General features: G+C 29.8%; 2 protein-coding genes across 2 annotated transcripts; both read right to left on the bottom strand.

Annotated features, from left to right (window-relative positions):
- Window positions 1–2,691: 2,691 nt before the first annotated feature.
- On the bottom strand, window positions 2,692–7,722 carry LOC109816342 (alpha carbonic anhydrase 1). The gene is made up of 6 exons (XM_020381321.3): window positions 7,445–7,722; window positions 6,931–7,139; window positions 6,245–6,351; window positions 3,683–3,788; window positions 3,388–3,570; window positions 2,692–2,988 (listed from the first exon to the last, which is right to left on the bottom strand). Exons 1-6 carry the CDS (start codon window positions 7,515–7,517, stop codon window positions 2,818–2,820), a joined length of 849 nt encoding a protein of 282 aa, XP_020236910.1. The 5' UTR covers window positions 7,518–7,722; the 3' UTR covers window positions 2,692–2,817.
- Window positions 7,723–14,475: 6,753 nt separating this feature from the next.
- On the bottom strand, window positions 14,476–15,320 carry LOC145949843 (uncharacterized). The gene is made up of 2 exons (XM_083060735.1): window positions 14,552–15,320; window positions 14,476–14,489 (listed from the first exon to the last, which is right to left on the bottom strand). The coding sequence occupies exons 1-2, from the start codon at window positions 15,318–15,320 to the stop codon at window positions 14,476–14,478; spliced, it is 783 nt and encodes a 260-aa protein (XP_082916861.1).
- Window positions 15,321–24,744: the final 9,424 nt, after the last annotated feature.

The following is a 24,744-nucleotide window of genomic DNA, read 5'->3' as shown; positions in this document are numbered from 1 at the left end:
AGAAGGAGGAGATGGTGGTAGGAGAAAAGGTGAGGGAGGCATAGTTGGCAACCATCGATTGTTGAGGGTCTTTCAAGAAGAATGACATACATTTTTTAATGTTTTGAAAATTGGTGGAATTAATCCTTTTTAATTTTAGAGACTAATTTGATTCATCATTGCAATTTCAAGGACTATAGTAATTGATCATTTTTAATTTCGGAAACCAAATGAATAGCTAATGCATAATTTGAAAGACTCCCTTATTAATTTTAGGAACTATTACAATTTTAAATACTAAACTGGTAAGTTACTATTAACATTTCAAAGAAAGAAAAATGTGCAACCATTTTTTTTATAAGGCTACAATTATTTTAAACTTTTTTAGAGTCAACTCCATGATCATGGAGTTTTCTAAGACTCTAGATATAAATTCATAATGCAGTCTAGTAAAGATATGAAATATATATTAAAAAAATGATAAATAAAAGTTTAGAAGAGAATAAAATATAATTTTTGTAAGATTAAAATTAATTACTAACTTTTTTAAAGAATTTTAATAAAATTATGAATCGTGTATTCCATCTCCGTGCAAATCTACATCAAAATATATATATATATATATATATATATATATATATATATATATATATATATATATATATATATATATAATTTAGATTCAACCCTAATTCTAACCGGTTGTTGTGAAGGGATTTTAATATAGTGTGTTTGGATGGAGAATTTAAATGGAGTAATTCATTTATTTGAAGAATTTCAAATTTTTTGAGGTGAAATATCTTGTTTGGATGAAGAATTTATAAGGAATTTGAAATTCATACATTTGTGAAATTCTTTAAAATAGTAGAATTTTAAATTCTCCCAAAAAAGCAAGAATTTGAAATTTCTCACAATTTTTTTCTTCTTATTTCACTTATATATTTTATCTTATCTCTTATCTCTTCAAGTTTTAATTATTGAATATTCAAAAATATTTTTAAAGTTATTAAATATTATTCTAATATTAATTTTTAAAATTATTAAATATTTAAAAATTAGCTAATATTTATTTTTATAAAATTTAATTTAGAAATCTCAACATATAAATATATTTTTAAAATCAATTTTATCATGGTAGAATAAATTATCATATCCAACCCAACAATTTAAAATTTAAGAAATTTGAATTGACTTATCCAAACAAAATATTTTAAGAATGATAGAAATTGAAATCGAAGTAATTCAAATACCAAGAATTTAAAATTCTTTAAATTTGTAAAATTCCTCATCCAAACACACTATAAAGACATTGTAAGAAAATATCAATTAATTCGCATTTTTTTTCTATTAATTTGGACTTTTACACCAAAAAAATATAATCTTTGACTTTATGAGTGTTTGTTTATTTAATCTCTCTCTTTGATCTAATGCTTATTAATACCGATGAAAAAAAAAGATAAAGTTGGTTATTTTAAAGTTTTCAAGTTGATATTCAAACTGACTTTATTTTGAGTCGCGTAGCTGATTTCAATTATAAAAAGGAGATAAATTTACTTTTTCATGATATTAGGAACCAAATTAATTAATAATATCAATTTCATAAACCAAATTGATTGATTGGCAATTGTTATAGTGGCTAAATTTTCTTTGTTTTTAATACCATATATATATATATATATATATATATATATATATATATATATATATATATATTGTGATATTATATATTTCTATTAAATAGAATTTATATATATAATTAAAAAAGATAAAGCAGAAGATCTGGATTTTCCACACATGTTTCTCCCTCTGTCTGTCTTTTTCCTATATGGCTAGGACCTATGAGATGGATCAAAAATAGGGAAAGAAAAATTGAAATGAAAATATTGATTAGAATTGAATTTCATTAGTCTTTCTAAACATCCCTAACTCTTATCAAGCTAGTTAACAAGAATTTTAAAATTCGATGGGTCATTGAACCATTAAAAGAATTAATTCAAACATTCAATAATGATTTAACATGTAGTTGCACTAATAACAATTAAAGACTAATTCTCTTATTATTTTAATTTTAATTTATTAAACAATATTAATATACAAAACTTACTTATAAATGTTATAACTCATAAACATAAATATTTAAAATTAAACATAAAACTAAATCGAATGTGTCATCGTATTGAAAATTAATTTGGCACTAATATCCAATAGTAAAATATCTAGAAATTAAGTATAACAGAAATAATTATCAATAATCATAATATTGAGTGCTAATAATATTTTATTTTGACATCGAGTTAGAATAGTATTAATCATCAAAACATTGAGTTTTTAAAATTTAAAAAACAAAATTTTACAAACCATTCCAACAATTTAATGATCGGCTCTTAATTGAACCTATCTGGCTAACTAGTGTAGTCTAAAAAAAACACATGCTATCAACAATAAAGTCAACAATAATAAGTAATTCATTGAATATAATTTATGAAACCCCGAAACACATTATTGAATGTGAACTAATAAGAGTAAAATTAAAAGTGTTTTGACATCAATGTTTGAAGATTTTTTTTTTTTTTTTTAAAAACCTTGAACAAGTGCTCACAAATATCAACAAAGAGTGCTTCGTGCCTCCTTTTTTTTTTTTTTTTTAGTCCTATTGGCATCTTTAAAATAGTTTTTTTTATAACTAATTTATAAATTTGACAAAAATAATGATTATTTTAAAATGAACCAAGTCAAATAGGCACTAGAGAGAATATTGTCCAAACAACACTACTAGATGATCAAAGTACAACATTAGAGTATCCTTTAGTGCAAAACCATTAGATTTCATTAAGCAATTTATTCATGATACTCAAATGGTGTTGCTTGTGTCCCATGCAAGTGATTGGGGTGGTAATACATCTCAATTTTACGTCCATTCAATTGCTGAAGAGGCCTTGCATTGTGCTTGAACTCTGTGCCTAATGGTGCCTTTAGGAGCTCTAGTTGTTCCTTTGAAAGTGTCCTCAACTGCATACTCCATTAGTTAGACATTTTGTCAAAGTAATACATGTGATGTGACAAAATTTGCTTGTCCCTCATTAATTCATAAGTCACTAAATTTTAGTGATCATTTTAAAAAAATTACACACAAATTATTTATCACTATTTTAAATTTGATAAGTGTTAACGACATTCTCTAACACTTTTTATTATTGGTTGAAATTTATTAAAAATTATAAATTTTGTGGGTCTTACATTTCATTTAACGAGTCTCTCTTCTCATATAATGATAAAATTTATCAAAATTTTGATTTTCAATCAATAATAAAAAAAAATATTAGGAAGAAGGTATTAAAGTGAAAATCTCTAACATTTCATTTAATATTATATTTTCTCACTAAATAAATCATATAATAAGTTGGTTACCTTGCCAAGGATGTTCCAAGTGACACCCTCTTTGCATGGTGGAGTGGTGAGAGAGCCAACATATCTATAATACCTATGGCTGCTTCTATTAATCTCTTCTACATCAAAGGTGCCAACAGCAATTTGAGCATCCTTATCCCCTTCACGATTCTTCTTCTCTAACTCAATCAATTTGTCTTCAATCTGTACCCCACAAACAAGTGTTAGTGCCACATATCAAGTTCCAAATTTCTACTTTATCAATCCATGGAACCACATGAATTCAGAACACAAGTGAATGTGACTTCCACTCTACCTGGGATATGAGAGGATCTGGATCACCCAATTTGTAGAGCACAGCCACAACTGCTATGTTGTTATTATCTTGGGTCAGGTGTACTAGATGGAGCTCGGCATCATGGCTGTATTAAAAATATTTGTAAAAATTATTTTTAGACACCCAAAATACTATATGACACTTAATGAGAAAGATATAAAAGTAAAATATATGTAGATATGTTAGGTTACGTGACATGATAAGAAGAGAGATAATAAAAAATAAAAAAATGAGTGTTATTTAGTATTTAAAAAAGAGTTAATTATCTATACACTGTTAGTGTAAAGTTTTTTTACATTGACAACTAATCATATATTTTAATAGTGTCATGTCAACTGCTTATTTAATAAAATAAAAATAAAATAAAATAATTTAAAATATATGATTGGTTGTCTATGTAAAATTTTTTACACTGACAGTGTATGAATGATTAACTCTTTGAAAAAATATGAGGTGTTAAAATTTAAAAATCATTACTCAAAACTTCACCATGCCAAGGCCCAAATAAGAAAAGGGCTTGACTAGGACTTTTGAAATCTGCATTACATATTTTTTTCGTATGGCCCTTTTGAAAGGACATTAAGGCCCATTTTTTTTATAACTTAAATTTGTCATTCAGAATAAAAATGGTCGAATTGAGAATAAGGTGTACTCTAGTACTGTACCGTTTTAAGCCTATAAGACTCAAATCAAAGGTATATATATCACAAAGGTTTGGTTGGTTTGGAACTTCGACAGTTTATTCCTTCTGATTCCAACTCAAATTTAAACCCTAAACCTTTCAAAAAAAGAAGAAAAAAAAAAACTCAAATTGAAATTTGGGAGTCAAATCAATAAAAGGAATTATGCCCCCGAATTAAAAAATTAATAATAAAAAAGAACTGAGTTGGATTGTTTTTTTTATTTTTTTATGCTGTGTATTTTTACGTGCCCTGTTTATTTGTTTTGCGTTTGAAAGAACTTTATCCAAAATGACAAGGACGGAGTTCGAGCGAGGTGATATAATTTTATTCTTTATATTTGCATTTTAAAATAATATTTGTATCCAAGTTTATATTCATCCAGTAACAAAGTTCAATATATATATATAAGGAGGGTTCAAACGATACGAGTGTAATTTTTACTAAGTGTTATACTGCTCAATAACTTTATATTAAATATATATATATATATATATATATATATATATACTCGCATTTGGTTATTGATTTAAAAATGCACAAAACTTAGATATACATTGTTGTAGTTATCTTGGTAATACGAATTAACATTTAATTAAATTTTTTATTATACATATTATCGTTATAAAACATCAACTCTAATCAAATATCATTAACAACGTTTATAATACATGTAAGTTTTATCTTTGAATATGTTTTTCTATTATATATTTGTTTGACCAAATGATAAAAAATAAGTACTATTATAATACTAAAATTAATTGTGAAAAACAAATAAAAAATAGCATCGATTAAAAGTAAAAGAATATATAATTGAAAAAAATTCAAAGAAAATCCAATTCCTATTATAAAACATTACAAATAAAATTCTTTAACTTGATTATTTAAAAAAAAAAACCAAATTATAGTTATAAAATATAACAAATATATTATATGGATATGGATAGGGTTGGATAACTACACACCTATACCTACAAAAATTTGTGGGAAATTAACCATGTTCAGATTCATTAAATGGGTAAATTTCCTTTCAATTGCAATAATTTTTTTTATTATTTTTTTTTATGATTATTTACTGAGTTCAAGTCAAGTATCATCCCTTATCATGCTTCCAACTAGTTAGGACATATAAATAAAGTGAAGAGTTATTTGAAAACGGGGTATGGAGAGAACCCCCACCAATTGATATGGAAAAAGCCTATAAAAAATCATTTTCAAGGAATTGTTATAAAATTTTCAGAACTAAATAGCTTACAAATTTAGTTCTACAATTGTCAAAATGAGTTAAATTTGATGAACCAACCAGTTTAGCTCATTAAAAAGGTATGACTTTAGCTTGAAAAACTTTAAGCTAATTTGACATTCTGAAAGTTTGAATTAAATAATATTTACTTCGTGTTCTATTTATATTCTGAAGGATTAAAGTAGCACAAGATTTCTACTATTAAAAAAAAAAAAAAAAACATTTTCTTTATTTTAGTCAGTGACTGCCAGCTCAATTAAAATTGATATGCATTGTGGTTAGATCAATGGAATAACTTTTTCTTTTTTATTTTGCTTGAACTTATCATGTGATGCACAAAGTTGTATGTATTGCGCAACTTCATAGAGCAACAATTAGCTGAATCAAAACTTTTGCACGAAAGTAATGTCTTATAACTATGATTGGTAAATGATAAGGTTTGAAAAGCAAATGATTGGAGAAAGTTATCATTCTTTTTCACAAGTGGAAGCTTGAAATCACACTCTACCATTTTACATTTATTTTATTTTTAATAAAAGAAAAAAAACACAGGTATCTCATATAATTTCAGGTGCATGAGAACGTGTACAAAAAGGGTGAGGAAGCAAGGGAACTTACATACGACCATTTGCCCTGTGCTCTGATGGAGAATGCCAGTGCAGTTGTTTCAATGAGTAATTTTTTCCATTTATATTAATATCTCCAACTTTTCCTTCAAAATGCACCTATATAAATGGAAAACTTAAGGATATTAGTTGATACTGGAAATTCTTTAACAACCTTAATTACCTTGTAGTAATTGTGTAACTTGTTCATAACAGAAAAATTGATGAATTATCAACCAGGTAGCCCAAACTACTCACCAAAAGAGAATAACTATCGCAAGAGAAATTATTATATGGTCCGAAATGATGTTAGTTTTGACCGATCTTCACGTGACATGTTTGAGTCTTATGAAGACTTTGTCATAAACTGAAAACCTTAATCATATGGAAACTAGTTAAGCTATGAAATGTAATAATTTCAGTCCATACAATAGTTTCTCTTGTAGCACGTTACATGGGTTTGTAAAGTTTATATAATTAGTGCCTAGTTAAATATTGTCTGTATAGTTAACCAATAAAAATCATAATTTATATAATTTTTAAAGTAGTTATTAAGTCAACAAATTTATATGTATGATAAATTGTGATTAAATGATAGTGTAAAGTAAAACTATATATCTATTAAAGCCAAATACTTATCCAACGATGCTCATATGGGATGTGATAAAAAAAGAGTGACATGGTTGTTTAAGAACAGACCCCAATGTTGAATTTGTTGTTAACCAAAGTGGCATTAGTAGGAAGGTAGTGTCTTTCTAGATTCTTCAACTGCTTGTTCAAGACAATATCAGTCTTCATAAGGTCCACAGGACTCTGAGCTTTCCCATTTGAGCACGCTGCAAAAGAAGGACTCAAGCTTCCCCATTTCTCAGGACCATTTGGACCAGCATAACTAAAGTTAGCCGAAACTAATCAAAAAAGAAAGAAACAAATCATGTAAGTAACAACCTTATAACTTACAAGTAAGAGGGTCTTAGGTAAGATCCCTGTTACTGTCATTGTAATTCCTACGGATCAAAAGAAAAAAATAGCAAGTAACAATTACAAAAAAGTTTTATATCTTCACAGTTTTGAGAATAACAGCTACAAGAGAAACTGTACATGGTGTGATATTGCAAATGTTGTATGACTCATTTGTGTGAAGCAAATCAAAGATAGTTAAACTCGACGAGAAAACAAAAACAAAAATAAAAAATAAAAATAAAAATCTTACAGTAATATTCTGCAGAAGTGCATAGAGCAAAAACTGCAATGGAAATGATTGAGAAGTGAATCTTCAGGGTCATTGTGAATAGGTAGCTGTGTGTGCTTTGATATGAGAGCCTTTATTTTTCCTCAACTTTATATATATGTAATGTAATGTGTATAATATATGGTATGTGGTGATGGTTGTGTTTGTGTGTTATCCAATATATATTGTGAGTGGTATGGTGCTAAATTGGGGAGGTGGTTGACTAGTAAGTGGTTTTCTTTTACGAAATGAGTGGAGAAACCATTTGTGTCTCTGTCTATTTAGGGTCACTATATATGCTGCAGATTCTGTTTTAACTTAAGAGGGATTCTTTTCTTCTGCGAACCACATTAAGTGGAATGGAATTTATCAGTTTGGTTAACTGTCAAAATAAACATATGTTCCAATTTTGGGCTCTGTTTGTTGAGTGTAACAATTGCTTTGGAATCCGAAAATTACTTCATGAGAGGTCGATGCAGCCTTGTTAGTTACTCTGTCTCGCACCCAAAGGATGGAATGTGCTGATAAGTTAAAAGAAAAAAATAGTGTGGTGACAAGTGTAAAGTGGCAAGACAAACTCTTCTTCAATATAGATTGAATATATTCTTTATTAATAATGATTGATAATATATATGGATTGGATTAATTTTTAATATAAAAATCAGTTTTATAAAATTGAGTTAGATTTAATTTTACCTTTTTAGAATGATATTAGAGTTTATCTTAGTGAATATTATTCAATTTATTAGATCAAACATTATCGAATTATTCACAATTGTCAACTTATACAAACTTTATGGTTAACTAAGTTAGTACAAACAATTTAACACATGTGATTATTAGGAGAGTTATACTTCCAAATTATATTAAAAATCATAAGTTTATAGATTTTATTTCTTGTTTAGCGGGTCTCATTTACAAATACAAATTTTATAATTCTTTTAAAAATTATTTAATAATAAAAATGTGGAAAAAATAAATATATCGAAGAGTATAGTGATAGGATTGGAAAAAGTCAAGGAAAGAGGACAAAAGAATCTCCCGCTAACAGAGGTAATAGGTGCCAATAGAAAAGTAAAGAGAAAGCAATAGACAATAGTGTATGGACCATGAGGCCTTGCATGGGTTGATGGAAATGGATGCAACAGAATGAAATAGAATAAAATAGAAAGGTATTAGTGTTTAAAATATCATGAAATGGAATAAAATTTGAATGAATTCATTCTATTTTATATTCCTCTTTTACTTCCTCCCATGTTAGGCATAAATGAGATTGAATTGCCTATTATTTGGTTAATTTGTAAAATTGTTTTTCTGTTATTTTAATGAATATTAGTTAAGAAAGATAAAACATGAATAATAAAATTATAACTCATACTATTAATTTTACTCATTTTTTTAAAGTTACTTATAAATTTTATGATATTATATTATAAATATCGAAATGATAAAATAGTAATTTTATGAGAGAATGAATAGGTTATGTGCATACTGTAAAATAGTTTTCGATATTATTTAATCACAAATTATTATTTATGATATGTTTTTGACTTTTATAATAAATAATTAAAAAAAATACAAAAGGAGAACTATAATTAATTGACGAGTAAATACTCAATTTAATCCTTGAAAATGGTAGAAATGGTTGATAGATCTTTGAAGGATTTTTTTTGGGTGACATTTGAGTCCCTAAATTTTAAATACTTTATGTAAATTAATTCTTCCGTTATATTTAATTATTAACTTTGTTCGTTTCTTGAATAGTTAGTAGTTAAGTGCTGCTTTCACGCTTATTGTCTTTTCTAATTGGTTGTTCTCTCTCCTAATTACCTAATGTGAATCATAACTCAGGGTTTTGGTACTTTCTAATCAAACAACAAATACTTTGTCATGTTTAAATACTCTGGCTATGAAGGCTTTAATTAAAATGAAAGATTGTTGTTGAATTTTATAGGATTTTCTGTAGTTAGATTTTTTTGTCTTAACCATAATTAATTTATTTGTATGTTCTAACTATAAGTTTAGGATTGTAAACCTAAATTATTGAATTTGGAGTTTAACAAAATGAGTGATTGTTATGAGGATCTGAATAATAATACGTTAATTGAATATGAATGTTTTAGCTATGATTAATGAGTTGTAGGACTCCCTTAGTATAAGTGGGAAGAGTTTAGTGATAATGGTCCTATCTATTACTGTGGAAAGATGGTTCTATGTAATTGTTGCATGCTAACTGGGAGAGAGAATACGTGTCAATGAAACAATTAATTGATGACTGATTATGAAATAAACAAAGTTAGGGTGTGTTTGATTACTCATCCACACACATTCTCATGCACTCAAACGGAAAAGCGTGAGTGTGGATGAATTGAGTTGAACATACATTTTTAGCTATTCTAAACGGTAAAACAAACATGCACTTAGTAATTAAGTATAACAAAATGGCTAACTTGAACAATAAAATTAAAATTTAGAGATCTAGATGTCACAAAAAATATTTCAAGGATTTATCGAGCACCTTTATCATCATTCAAGGAACAAATTAAATGTTTCCTAATTAATTGAGAATGTTAAAGTACTTTACATGATAAATATAAAGCCATTAAATTCATTTTATATTATTTAATTTTTTGTATGTTAATTTATAGTTTTACCTATTTTTTTGTATAAATTTAATTTATTACATATGTGTTATATAATATTAAAAATATATTTAATTATTATTATTTTAACTCCAATTGAATTATATTCTTTTTTATAGGTAAGAATTACTAGGACGGTAATAGAGTCTGAATTTAGATCATGTACACATTATTTCAACACTCAATTATTAGGTGGATCCTAATGGTTGATACAATTACATTTGAACCAATAAACTATAAATTACCAGTCCAAATTTAAAATTAAAAATATTTTATGAAAACTCTGAATAAAATTTATTACTATAAATCTCATTTATAATATTTACTAATTAAAAATGAAAATCCTTTTTGTAAATATTTACTTAATAGAAAAGTGGCATCCTAGCAAATTATAAAGAAGTGATATTTAAAGAGTCAATATATTTGAGGTAGTAAATTGTTCCAGATCCTATTCATTTTGTGATATGGTAAAAATAGTAATTAGTATCTACGGTGGATATGAACAATCTTCTTTATTTCTTTCTTTAAGTGAGTCTATGCATATCATTTTAATATTAAACAATCCAATTATTTTTTATATGCAAATTTCTATTTAAAAATTATTTAACTTGAATATATTTAAATTCTATTTGATATATCATATTCTCTCTTATATGTACACACATATATTAAGTAGTTTATAGGGACATGTCAAAACTTATATCCTAGTAATATACTTTTATTCATCTCATTCTTTCCTCTTTAACTGAGGTGTATTTATACACACTTAATACAAACTGATTCAAAGATAAGACCTAAAGAATCTCTAACAATTTCCTAAGAATCATTCTGTTTAAAACAGAAACTCAAATTTAAACTTCTACAACAATATTTCAAATTCAAACTTCCTAATCTAACACTCCCCCTCAAGTTGGTGCATGGATATCATACATGCCTAACTTGCCAATTGTATCTTCTAAAGCTTTTCCTGAAACTCCCTTGGTCAAAATATCTGCAAGTTGGTTTTCAGATCTGACAAAGGGTGTGATGATAATCTGCTGATCCAGTTTCTCTTTTATGAAGTGTCTATCTACTTCAACGTGCTTTGTTCTATCGTGTTGAACCGGATTATGAGCAATTTCAATAGACGCCTTGTTATCACAGTAAAGACTCATAGGAAGATCATATCTGATACCTAAATCATTCAAAATACTTTTAATCCATAAAAGCTCACAAACACAATGAGCCATACCTCTGAATTCAGCCTCGGCACTTGACCTTGCAACGACCTTCTGTTTTTTACTTCTCCAAGTGACTAAGTTACCCTCAACTAGTGTAAAATAGCCTGAAGTAGATTGCCTAGTAGTCTTATCTCCAGCCCAATCAGAATCCGTATATCCTTCAATGCCCTTCTTGCTGGTTTTTGAAAACAGAATGCCTTTTCCAGGTGTTCCTTTTAGGTACCTCAAAATCCGATATACAGCCTTCATATGATCTTCACTAGGAGAGTGCATAAACCGGCTTACCACTCCAACTGCATAGGCAATGTCTGGTCTAGTGTGTGACAAGTAAATTAGTCTCCCTACTAGCCTTTGATATCTTCCAATGTCTGCCTCCACCTGGTTAGGATATATGCCCAATGTGTGATTCATTTCGATGGGATTCTCAACTGGTTTGCAGGCCAACATTCCAGTTTCTGTTAAAAGATCTAGAATATATTTTCTTTGAGATAGAAATATACCTTTCTGAGATCTTGCAATTTCTATCCCAAGGAAATATCTCAAGTTACCTAGATCCTTCATTTCAAACTCAGTTGTCAGATGTTGTTCAAGGGCTTTCATCTCATCTATATCATCTCCGGTTAACACCATATCATCCACATACACTATTAGAATAGTCACTTTTTGTGCTCTATGTTTAAAAAACAAAGTATGATCAGAGTTGCTCTGTTTGTACCCAAATCTCTTCATTGCTAGAGAAAAACGTCCAAACCATGCCCTAGGCGATTGCTTGAGTCCATACAAAGCTTTTTTAAGTCGGCAAACTAGATTCTCATTTGATTTACTTAGCTGCACTCCTGGTGGTATATCCATGTAAGCCTCCTCCTCCAAATTTCCATTTAAGAAGGCATTCTTCACATCAAATTGTTTTAAGGGCCAATCCCTATTAGCTGCTATGGAAAGTAATATCCTTATAGTATTGAGTTTGGCTACCGGGGCAAATGTCTCTTGGTAATCAACTCCATATTTCTGTGTATATCCCTTGGCAACTAGTCTTGCTTTATATCGGTCAATGCTCCCATCTGCTTTTAATTTCACTGTGAACACCCATTTACAACCAATTGCCTTCTTCCTACTTGGCAGAGGTGTTAGTTCCCAAGTTGAGTTACTTTGGAGTGCTTCCATCTCTACATTCATAGCTTGCTTCCAATTTGGATCATCCAATGCTTCCTGCACACTATTTGGAATAGAAACACTAGATAATTGATTAACAGATAATGCATATGATTCGGATAAGTGTTGGGTAGATACATAGTTGCTAAGGGGATATTTAGCCTTTGCTTTAGGATCAGGTTCATAAAGCTGCTTAGGAATACCTTTGTTTGGTCGAGACGACCTTCTGGTGTGTGTGTCAGATGGCATAGTAGAAGAAGGAACAAGATTTGCCTCTGTACTAGGTTCTGTTTCTGGTTCAATATCAGGGACAGCCATAGGAGATTCTTCAGTTATGTGTGTTAGACAAGGTGTTTCAGCTTGAGGACAATTTACCTCAACAGGGACTGATTCTGATTGTTGGTTGTGTGAATTTTCGGCAGGGAGTGAGGTACTTGGTGGTGCTGTATGAGTGGAGAACCAAACTTCTTCTTCTCCATTATTTGTAATGTTTGGCAAGGAACTCTCCCCCTGAGAAGGAGAAGTGGGAACTCCCCCTGAATAGTAAGGCTCATTTTCCCTAAAAGTGACCTCCAAAGTGATATGCATTTTATGAGAGATAGGGTCAAAACAACGATAACCTTTCTGGACATCTGAGTACCCAACAAAAATACACTTTTTTGCACAAGGATCCAATTTAGACCGCTGAACTTTAGGGATATGGACATATGTGGTACACCCGAAGACTCTAGGAGCAAGATTAGAGGAGTGGGGTATAGGAAAGTGAGAATTAAGAACTTGGTAAGGTGTTTGAAAATTAAGGGCACTAGAGGGGGTTCGATTTATGAGATATGCAGCGGAGATTACAGCTTCCCCCCAATAGGAAGAAGGAACATGCATGCCAAATAAAGAGGCCCTAACCACTTCTAAGAGTTTTCGATTCATTCTCTCAGCCAATCCGTTTTGCTGAGGAGTATAAGAGCAAGAAGTATGATGTTTAATCCCATGAGAAGATAAAAAAGTATTGAACCCACCATTCATATATTCCATGCCATTATCGGACTGAAGAATCTGAATGTTGCTATTGAATTGTGTTTGAACCATGTTGAAGAATTTTTTAAACACAGAAAAAACTTCCCCCTTATTTTTCAAGAGACTCAACCAACACATACGTGTACATTCATCAATAAATGTGACATAATAAAAGGATTTAGAGAAAGAGGAAACTTTTGCAGGGCCCTAAACATCTGAATGAACAACTTGAAATGGAATTTTGCTTTTATTCAAACTAGGATAATAAGGAATTTTGTGGCTCTTAGCCAATTCACAAACTGAACAATGAAAATCAGCAACGTTTACAGCAGAAAAAAAATTGGGAAATAACTTTTTGAGATATCCGAAGGAAAGATGACCAAGTCGCCTATGCCACAGCCACACAGTATCTTTAGCAGTATCCACAGTAGAGGTTGCAGAAGCCCGAGAAGATAAGTCACTGCCACAAGAAGAAACATCCAAGAAATAAAGATTGCCCTGTCTAACACCATAACCAAGGATCTCCTTTGTTTGGTTGTCCTGAAACAGACATTTTGAAGGTGAAAAAATCACAGAGCAGTCCAGGTTAGAAGTAAGTTGGCTAACAGAGAGAAGATTAAAGTCCAAAGAAGGAACAACTAAAACAGATTGAAGATGTAACCAAGGGAAAAGAGATATTGAACCTTGACCAATAATGGCAGAGGTTCCACCATTAGCCGTAGAAATCACAGTTTTAGGAGAAGAAGAGAATTTAGATAGAAGGGTATGATCACGAATCATATGATCCGAAGCGCCTGTATCAATTATCCAAGAATCAATTCGAGATAGTGTAGAGAAAGCATGGGACTTACCAAGAATTCCTTCGTAGACAGCATTGGCTGTAGGAGGAGTAGATGTCACCGGATCAGAGGAGGTGGAGAGAGCTTTATCCAGAACCTTCCGGCGAGGTCGTTTATTGAAATCCCACCAGTCGGGATAACCAATGATTTCAAAGCATCGATTCTTAGTGTGGCCAGAGTCACCACAGTGAGAACACAGAGGTTTTGTAGAATTAGCATCTTTGCGAGGCTTCAGGGGAACAGAGGAGCGGGGAGATTTCACCACCATGGCAGAGGATTCATGGGGAGAAGTGGGACGGTTCATGATGAGGCGCTGTTGTTGTTCACGCCTGACATAAGCATACGAACCTTCAAGGTCCAACTTAGGGTCTTTGCGAAGAATTTCGCCACGAACTTGGTCGAAGTCAGTGTCTAATCCGCTGAGAAAGATATAGACCCTGAGACGAGCCAAAGCCGAGTGCGACTGAACGACCCCATCAACAGTAGTGGCGTGGGAAGACATGCGGTGATCAATTTCTTGAAAGATCGAGAGAAGTTCGTTGTAATATGTGGAGAGGGGTCGACCATTCTGTTTGGTGTTGAACGACCTCTGATTCAGATCAAAGAGACAAGTTTCATCAGAACTATCATAGAACGTGCGACGAGCAGCAGTCCAGATTTCGTGGGCAGATTCAAGGCGAAGGAAACGCTGCATTAATGGTGGACTCATGGAGTCAATAAGCCAACTTTTCACACGCTTATTTTCGGTGACCCAGTTATCATACGCAGGATCAGTATCCAAGGGTTTCGTCGTCTTACCGGTGAGATACCCAGATTTGTTTCTTGCACCGATACGCATGTCCATTAACGCAGACCAGAGGTGATAATTAGAGTCATCAAGGATGACACTAACAGGGAAGGAAGAACTATCATGTTGGATGACAATGTTGGGAGGAGGAGCGGAGGTAGTGGATGGTGATGATGTAGAATCCGTAGGTGAAGTTGGGTTTTCCATGGAAGAGAATTAGGAATTAGGGATTTAGAAAAGTCTGGAATAAGGGTTATTTGGTGAGGATCCGATGGAAAGATGAAGAGAGGAAAAAATAACCAGTTGGGTAAAAACAATATGAAGCAATGTGGGACTATGTTTCAGGATCGTAACTCACCTGATACCATGTCAAAACTTATATCCTAGTAATATACTTTTATTCATCTCATTCTTTCCTCTTTAACTGAGGTGTATTTATACACACTTAATACAAACTGATTCAAAGATAAGACCTAAAGAATCTCTAACAATTTCCTAAGAATCATTCTGTTTAAAACAGAAACTCAAATTTAAACTTCTACAACAATATTTCAAATTCAAACTTCCTAATCTAACAGGACATTTGTTTCGAAGTATCATATTGCATTCTTGAAAATCATATTTTTGAAAATATTTTGACTAGAATGTAATTTCTTATCATTTTTAGAAAGAAATTGATTGTTTATATCTTAATATTCATTGAAATATTTTTTAAAATTAATAAAAATAATAATTAGAAGAAGAAGTTACAAGTGTGTTAAGATGTAACTTCTAATATTCTCATGAGAATATTATATTACCACACTCAATACCATAATAAAAAAGCAAGAAACATATAATTGGAAGACATTTATAGAAATGAACAATACTTGACAATAATTTTTCAAAACTCATAACAAACATGAAAATGCTACATTCTCATCTTCACACTCTCAATAATCAAGAAATAATCTCTTGTATAAGGAATAGTTATTTATATAAGAAACTTTATTTAATTTTAAAAACCTCAAAATGACATGTGAGATTTCAAAATAATATTTTATTGTCAACTAACTTATAAGCAACTATCATTTTGAGAAACAATCTTTATGTATATGTCACTTTTGTAAAATTAAATTAATAAACTCGTAACTCACTTTAGATAAACACTTGTTTTTGTTCGTTAACTAATAACTACCATTCTTATCATATTCCACAACTACTTAATCATGCAAACAGCATAGTCGTCGAATATGCTTGATGTAATAATAGCCAAAACAAGCACGTACCCAATTCTTTCTAATATAACGTCTTTCATCTTCATCGTGCCGCAAATAATAATATCATTGAAGACATTTTGTCACGGTAGTATTTAGTCATAGGGAATAAAGGGTACGTAAATTACTTTGGTTACTTTTTATTTATGAAAATTAAAGACATTTTCTTTTACCTTGCAAAAAAAAATTATCATATAATAATATATGTCCAACAGTATATTTATTATTAAAAATTATCATATAATAAAGTATGTGTGACCATACTTTATTATTATGAGTGGAAGAAAGTGATTGAAATGCATGTGCATATAATAGGCCATCCACTTTGGGTGATTCTGATCGATTGAGGTTGCTCAAACATTGGACCGTAGAAAGCACTTTGTGAGGATAGCACTGTCTTGTGTTCGTGTTCAAAAGAAAGATTGGATTCATTATTCTTTCTTTCACAATCATATATATCATCTTCAAAACACAAAACTAAAATTAGTAGACCAATAAAAACACTTACTTAATGACTTATTAAAAAAAATTCAAATATGCCGGCCTTAATTACGAACTAATTCATAAAATATTCATATCTTCCACCTCCATTGTCTTCTCAACTTTGGAGCGGAAAATCCAGTCTTCAACATTTATAAAAATAACAATGCTTTCATGCACGTTCGTTAAATTATGCTTCCACAAGTTCTTTTATACTATGCACTCAGATTCATCGATTAATAAATTAATCTTCTCCAAGAATTACGAGGGAGACATCAAAAAATATTTACTCATAATTGTTTAATTGTTAGGGGAAAAAATGGATTAATTAATCTTCTTCAAAAATTATGATGGAGACATCAAAATTACTCACAATTGCTTAATTGGTAATCAACAAAAAAAAAATTGATTTTTCCAATTTTTTTTTTCTCTTCTTATGCATGATACACATGATAATATGTATCGGATTTTTGGCTAATATTCAATCAAGACTTACCTTTTTCAAACAAAAAAAAATTGCTAGGGAGTGTTTACAATTTTGAATACAAATTAAAGATAAAAATAAAAATATTAAATGAAAAATAATAGTTTTTATTATTGTGCATTAGATTTTAATGTAAAATACAATTGACAATTTATGTTGCCCTTAAACTCAACATAGATCCAAGTGATATAAATTAAATAGTTAAACATTCTATGTTGGTCAAACACCAAATATAAAATGTGTATTTTGTAATGACTTGATAAGTTCTTATACTTTATAATTCAATAATTAGCGGGGAAAACATAACTAAGATTTACCATGCAAATAATTCCTGGATATATATGCAATAATAATTATATATATATATATATATATATATATATATATATATATATATATATATATATATATATATATATATAGGATATGTATAAGAGACTAATCAACTCAAAATATAAATGTTTCCTAGTGGAACCATAACATATGTCTTGTACATATATATACATGACTATAATAATCCCAAACTAAAAGCATAAAAATTTTAATTGTTGGTCATGCAACATCTACAACCCAGTTACATAAGAGCAGTGCAACACAACAACATCATCCTCCAACATGGCTCCCAAAAATGTATTTCTTCTCTTATTTATCCTTGCCTTGCTTCCATACTAAGTATGATTATTGCAATTCAATCACAAGAAAACATGCAGGATAAACTTATAGAAAACAATGTAACAAGTATATAAATAAAGTACAACTATACTACCAACATCAACATATAAACCACACAACACAACTCATTATGGTTTTCAACTTTAACAACACATAGTACAATTCAGCAAGGTACTCAATAATTCAACACAACAACACCTTAATTTGGAATTCAATAACTTTTTTAAGGTAACAACTTAAACACATGACAACAATTTCAATTTACATTACAACTATGCAGCTCATTAACAATTCAACATAGCATATGAATAGCACCGTTGGTCAACACATCATATGCACAACACATCAACTATATACTTCATCACACATTTTTAACTAAGAGATTTCTTACAGAACAGGTGAGCATTTTAAGTGGCTTGACCCTACCAAATCAACCTATTAATATGATCCTTTTGGATTTGTTAGATCAATAGCAAATTGGATAAAAATTCACAACACGACATGGTTTCTCAAATTTTAACACTTAAACTAAGAAAGTCTAGTATTCTTGTCAAGGTAGAAGATCTTGGATGTGAGTCTACAACGATCTTAGCATGCATAACTAAACCTCCTATGGGATTAGTCTGCCGACAACCCTCCAAATACTACGTCCCTTTCACTACTTAGTTAGGGATTTTGAAACTCTTGACCTTGTATCTTACTCGATTTGGTCACTTTGTACATGTATAGCTTAATCTTACCCCCATAAGAATTTATAATGGTTGTTTTATACACGTATGGATCGACCTGACAACTATACATATCAAAATTTGGCCACTTGTAGACATTATGGGTTGACCTAACTTAACACTCCACTTTAAGAATCAACTTCTCGAAAATGGTTTTCAACAATTGGGCTCATAAAGCACGACAACACTATATACTCATACTAGAATATTCAAATTTTAAAATAACTTTTCTTCTATTCCTAAGTTAATCAACACAACTCAATACCATGCCTCAAGCATTCTCAATACAATTACACTCAACTTTACACAACATACAACATTCTCACATTTCAACATTCAACAACCTTCAACTTTCAATAGGTTAAACATCAATATATATCATCCTAGATCAATGTATAAAGCATTAGAATCATGCATCAACTTATATCATGTGAGCAACCTAGTTTGCTAACACAGTTCAACACTTAGTCAGCAAAACAAATTTTTCATTTAACATCTCGCATCCAACGCCATTCTCCCCGTGCAGGCATCATTGAGGCAAAGAGCCTCTAGCTTGATCGATGTAGATGAGGTAGAGAGCCCATGTGTCAATCACACTTGGAGCAGCTAAACCCATGTTTGGCCTCATTTAGGAAAAGAGTTTCTACTTGATTCACGTCTGACATCACTACACTGACACCTAGCCTCATCTAGGCAGATAGTTTTTGTCTTGATCATGCCAATAGCCACTCAAATCGAGCCTAACGTTACCAAGTCAAAGAGTTCTCCTCTAGCTCATGTTTGAAGTTACCGAAGTAATGACTCACCAATCATTATACTTACTACAATCTAACAATAACTAAGCGAAAGCACAAGTATCAAGCATTTGCCTAGTAACGACCTACTTGGTCACTACACTTACTATGGTCCAATAACAACTAAGCGGAAACACAAGCATTAAACATTTTCCTAGGATATCATGCAATAAGCAAGTAAATTTCAGGCGAGCTGTCGTATATGTAAGAAATAAAATGATTGATCCCGAACATATATACATACTTCATACAAAAGAAGTAACTACTGTATACAAAATAAACATAGTCATCGGTCAAACATCTATACAAGACCTAATTATCTTAGGGTAGCAATATCCAAAAGAGAGTCACCTCCAACGTGACACACCATTGAACAACGTAACTCATCCTTCTAATCATATTTTGCTCTCATACCAAGTATGATCATAACAATCTCAAACCACAAGGAATAACGTTATACAAAAGCAATGTCATACAATAGCATGCAACATAAACAACTTAAAAGGAACATCATCATATTATATCTTTTCATACAAGTTAGGTAATTTTATCACAATTATTAAACAATAATTCATCTTCATACAATATTACACTCATATCCTTCATTATATATATACTCATACACCTTTGCACCTTCAGCTTAACAACATTTATATATATATATATATAACTAGAACTAGTTATGTAACAAGCAGTATGGACAATGATAAGTACTAACACATCACAAACAACTAAAGCAATTCAACCACTCATACATAACTTCAATCCACTTAACACATTATAGAACAACATAGATATAAAATTGATGCATCGTCACGTATATCAACCATGGAGATCCCCTACAACATAGAGTGATCAGTTTAAGTGGCTAAACCCTATTGAATCACAACAATTGGTATAAAATCATAAATAGCGACTAACACTATGGTCAAAAAACTAATAGTTAGCACAAGGCTGAAAATAACAACTAACACGAGTTAGATTGATTTCTTAGGTTTCTCCACTTAAACTAGGAAGTATACTACTATGCCAAGGTAGAATAGTTTACATATGAGCTTGTCACAACATTACCTTACAACACTAAGCCACCTATGGGATTAGCCCACCAACTACCCTCTAAATGTCACAACTTTTCAATACTAGGTTAGATATTAAATCCTTGATTGGTACTTTACTCGGTTGATCGTTTTATACACACGTGTCTTGACCTTGCTCACACACGGATACCACATAAAATCTTGAGGGAACAACTGAAAAATAACTTGCCTATTCAGAAGCCAACTTACCTTCTAAAGGATTTTCAACTGGACTCTTGGAGCACTACAATGTATATTCACATGATGGGATATTCAACTTTCAAAACCAACTCTACTCTCCCCTCTAGTTTTATGTATCATAGCTAATACATGTATCTAACTTACATATTTATAACTTATCAACTTTAGCAACTTTAAACATACAACTTATTAACTTGAACAACTTAAACATCATACATTGATACAACTTAAACATTATTCAACTTACATTTTAACCATCCACAACATAACACCATACATCTTTATAACAAGGGCAACTTTAATAGAATGACAACTACATCAGTATAAGTAAATTAAATAACTCACAAATGAAAAAAGAGTTATCTAATAAAAGAAATTATTAATATGTAATTTTTTTTTAATTTATATATCTATAAAAAAAATTTGTTAGATAATTTTCATTCAATTTGACCCCTTTATATTTGGAATAATCAATTTGGTCTCACGTACTATTGTTAAATGATTAATTTAATCTTTTAATTTTTTTTTAAAAAGTCCTATATTATCCTTTTCTATTTGATTCCATTAATTGTCAATTTGGATGGAAAATCAATATTAAACATTTTAAAAAAATAAAGGAATAACTTCAACTATTTAAAAATAATAAGACGATAATTTAGACTATTATAAACTAACAAACATTATATAAACTTAGAATATATATATATACTTCGAGATGATTCCACTATTCATTGAGAGAGCCCCACAGTTCCATATTCCCAAAGAAAAGACTCTTGGGTCTGCCACTGCCACACATAGTGTCTTTCCAAAAGCTCCCTTTTGATCCCAATTCAGTTTACATGGTCATACCCAAGCTCACGAAACTTTTAAAATCTTATCAGAAATAAACTGGTGCGCCATATTTCTGGGAGGAGGATTGTCAAATCATATGGAGTAATCTGTTAATGTTCCTAATTTTGATTAGAAAAAGGCACTACCGGATAATGTGAGTGAAAAACTCGACTATACCAATTACCTTGTTAGCTTATGATTAAACTCACGATATTATACTAAAAAAAAGATTAATTGGTTTTAATTCATTGTCAAATGTTAATTTAAAAGGGTGGGATTGTCCAAATTTTATTTAAAGTAATATAGTAAAATTCAATTTTTTAACTTATTGGTTTTTTTCATCAAGGCATCTCTTAAAATTAATAATTTATTTTGACTAGTTTAAAATTTGTTTTGATAAAATAGAAATATTTGATTAAGAAGTTTGTTTCACTAGCTTGTAGCAATTTTTAAAATTTTACTTTAAATAATATTTGATTTTATAAGCTTTTTTTTTCCTTTATTTTTATCCTCAATTTTTTAATAAAGTTCTTTCTTTATCCTTATGATTAACCTTTAATATTTTTTATTACACTCACTCTCGTATATTAAGATAGTTGTCAAAACTACGTGAAGGTTAAAAAGTTACTTTTTGCTTAAAGATGAAAATTTTAATTTAGTTAATTAAATTAAAATATTTGGTAAATTTATTTTTAAATCAGTTGATAAATGTAAAATTATGTAAAAAAACATATTTAAACATTTTTATAAATAAAAAATATTTTTAGGTAATTATAGTTTATGTTAGTTAATTTTAAATTTATTATTTTTAAAGATAAAATATTTTTGAAATTGATTAAATGGTAATTACATAGTGTAACAAATAAAATAAACAACGTGATATCAAAGGAATCAATAGACCACTAGAGTTAGCCTAGTGATTGGGTGGGAGGGGTTGGGGTAGTTAGAAGCATGAGGACTAGGTTCAATCTTTATTGCGACCATCTTTGTAATCTTTCCTATCTTTAAAAAAAAAATCAATAAACCAAGAAATTTATTGAAGTACTAAAAATAAAAATGAAACATTATGATAAGTTCAAATGCTAACACATAAAATAATTTTATAATCTTGTGAGATAAATTTGTATCCAACACCTCTACTTTTGTGAAACAACTTCATAAGTTTATCAAATAAACTATTAAACACACTCCAAATATCATTTTTTATATTATAAGATCATTACAATTATAGCATAAATCCATTTATATGTCTCATTTCATCCAAAAATAAAAATATTTCAAAATAAAATATATTATCCTAATTTTTAAGATGATAAATTGTTTGAAATAAATTAAAATATTAAGTAATAACTAATTATTTTTTCAACTAATTACTTTCAAGTGAATTATCTCTATTAAGTGTTAATAGTATCAAATGCATGTCTTTTCCAAACATACAATTTATCTCTTTCAACAAAATCTTCACTATATATACAATTTAAATAATATAAAAGAATCTTGTTAATTATCTCCCAATTACATATGTTCCACTTTGTTGATCAATGTTAATGGTTTATACTAATGCAAATTGAAGGGCAAGATAAATTAAAATGGAGACAGGATCTTATAGAAATGGGTGCATTCTGCAGAATCAGATTATACCTTTCCCACTTGCATTAAAGACATAAATTCTCCATTAGAATAATATGCGAGTATGTCATCTTATATATGTATGTTTTCAAACATTTAAGTTCAAAGAGATTAGGGTTCTGACGGCAAGCTTCAGGTTTTAAATTATAGGTTTTACCTATGATTTTAAAAAGTATAAATTTAAGAACAGACATTAAAAAATATAATTCCATCAAACAAATTAATGACTATTATTTAACGACTAAATACTTATTATATATAAATAAAATTTGTAATAAGTTGTATATATAAATAAGTATTATATTTAAATATATAAATAGTATTTAAAATTTCTATGAATAAATATTTTAAACATAAATTATATTTTAGATTTATGATAAATAATTTATAATATACAAAAATATTTTTTATTGATAATTTATTTTAAAATATTAAATTCTAAATTAAAATATAAATATTATAAGAAAATTGAATCATACAAGAAATAAAACAATTCCTAAAAACTATAGCATTAAAAAAAAAAACACATTAAAATATTGTTAAAGAAAAACTACTAAAAATATTTTCCCGCAGGTTAGTTGATCAATCGTTTATAATAGGTTAAAGCCCTTATTTAGTCCCTTATAATATTTTTTTATTTCAATTTAGTCCTATTTTAATTTTTGGTTTCAATTTGGTCCCCAATAATTTAAATTATTACAATTTGGGACTTCCGTCTAAATGACTTAAATGAAGTTAACTGTTGGCCACGTGGATGCCATGTGGATGCCATGTAGATGCATAGGTGGATGCCAAATTTTGTGAATACACTTGGAACCAGAATGGCTCGTTCTGAAAGCAGAACGGCCCGTTCTGCTTGCATATGTTATGTGTTAATTATGCATTTGGAACGGACCGTTCTAAATGCAAATTTAACGCACCATGAATGAAACCAAAACGGGCCGTTCTGAAACCAGAACGGGCCGTTCTGTTTTAAGAACGGACCGTTCTGGATTTACACTATTGGTTTTGCATCTGGAACGACCCGTTCCAGGTACAAAATTAACACACTCAGAGTGCAATCAAAACGAGCCGTTTTGATTTCAGAACGGGTCGTTCTGGTTTCAGAACGGGCCGTTCTGGTTCCAGGTGTATTCAAGAAATTTGGCGTCCACCTACGCATCTACGTGGCATCTACGTGGCATCCACCTGACATCCACGTGGTCAACAGTTAACTCCGTTTAAATTATTTGGACGGAAGTCCCAAATTACAATAATTTAAATTATTAAGGATCAAATTGAAACTAAAAATTAAAATAGAACTAAATTAAAAAATATATATTATAAAGGATCAAATAAGAATTTTAACCTTTATAATATACAAAGGTGAATGGGGCTCGGTTTGTTTGTCTACTGTTTTTGAATACTTTTTTGTGAATGCCACAAATGAAACCTCCCAAGGTGAAAACGTGGAAAGAGTTTGAAGGGAAACGCCATTTTT

Source organism: Cajanus cajan, chromosome 7 (assembly GCF_000230855.2).
Source record: "Cajanus cajan strain Asha chromosome 7, NIPB_CcT2T_4, whole genome shotgun sequence".
NCBI lineage: Eukaryota > Viridiplantae > Streptophyta > Magnoliopsida > Fabales > Fabaceae > Cajanus > Cajanus cajan.
The sequence above is the reverse complement of the archived record's forward strand: the minus strand, read 5'-3'. Positions and strand labels throughout refer to the sequence as shown.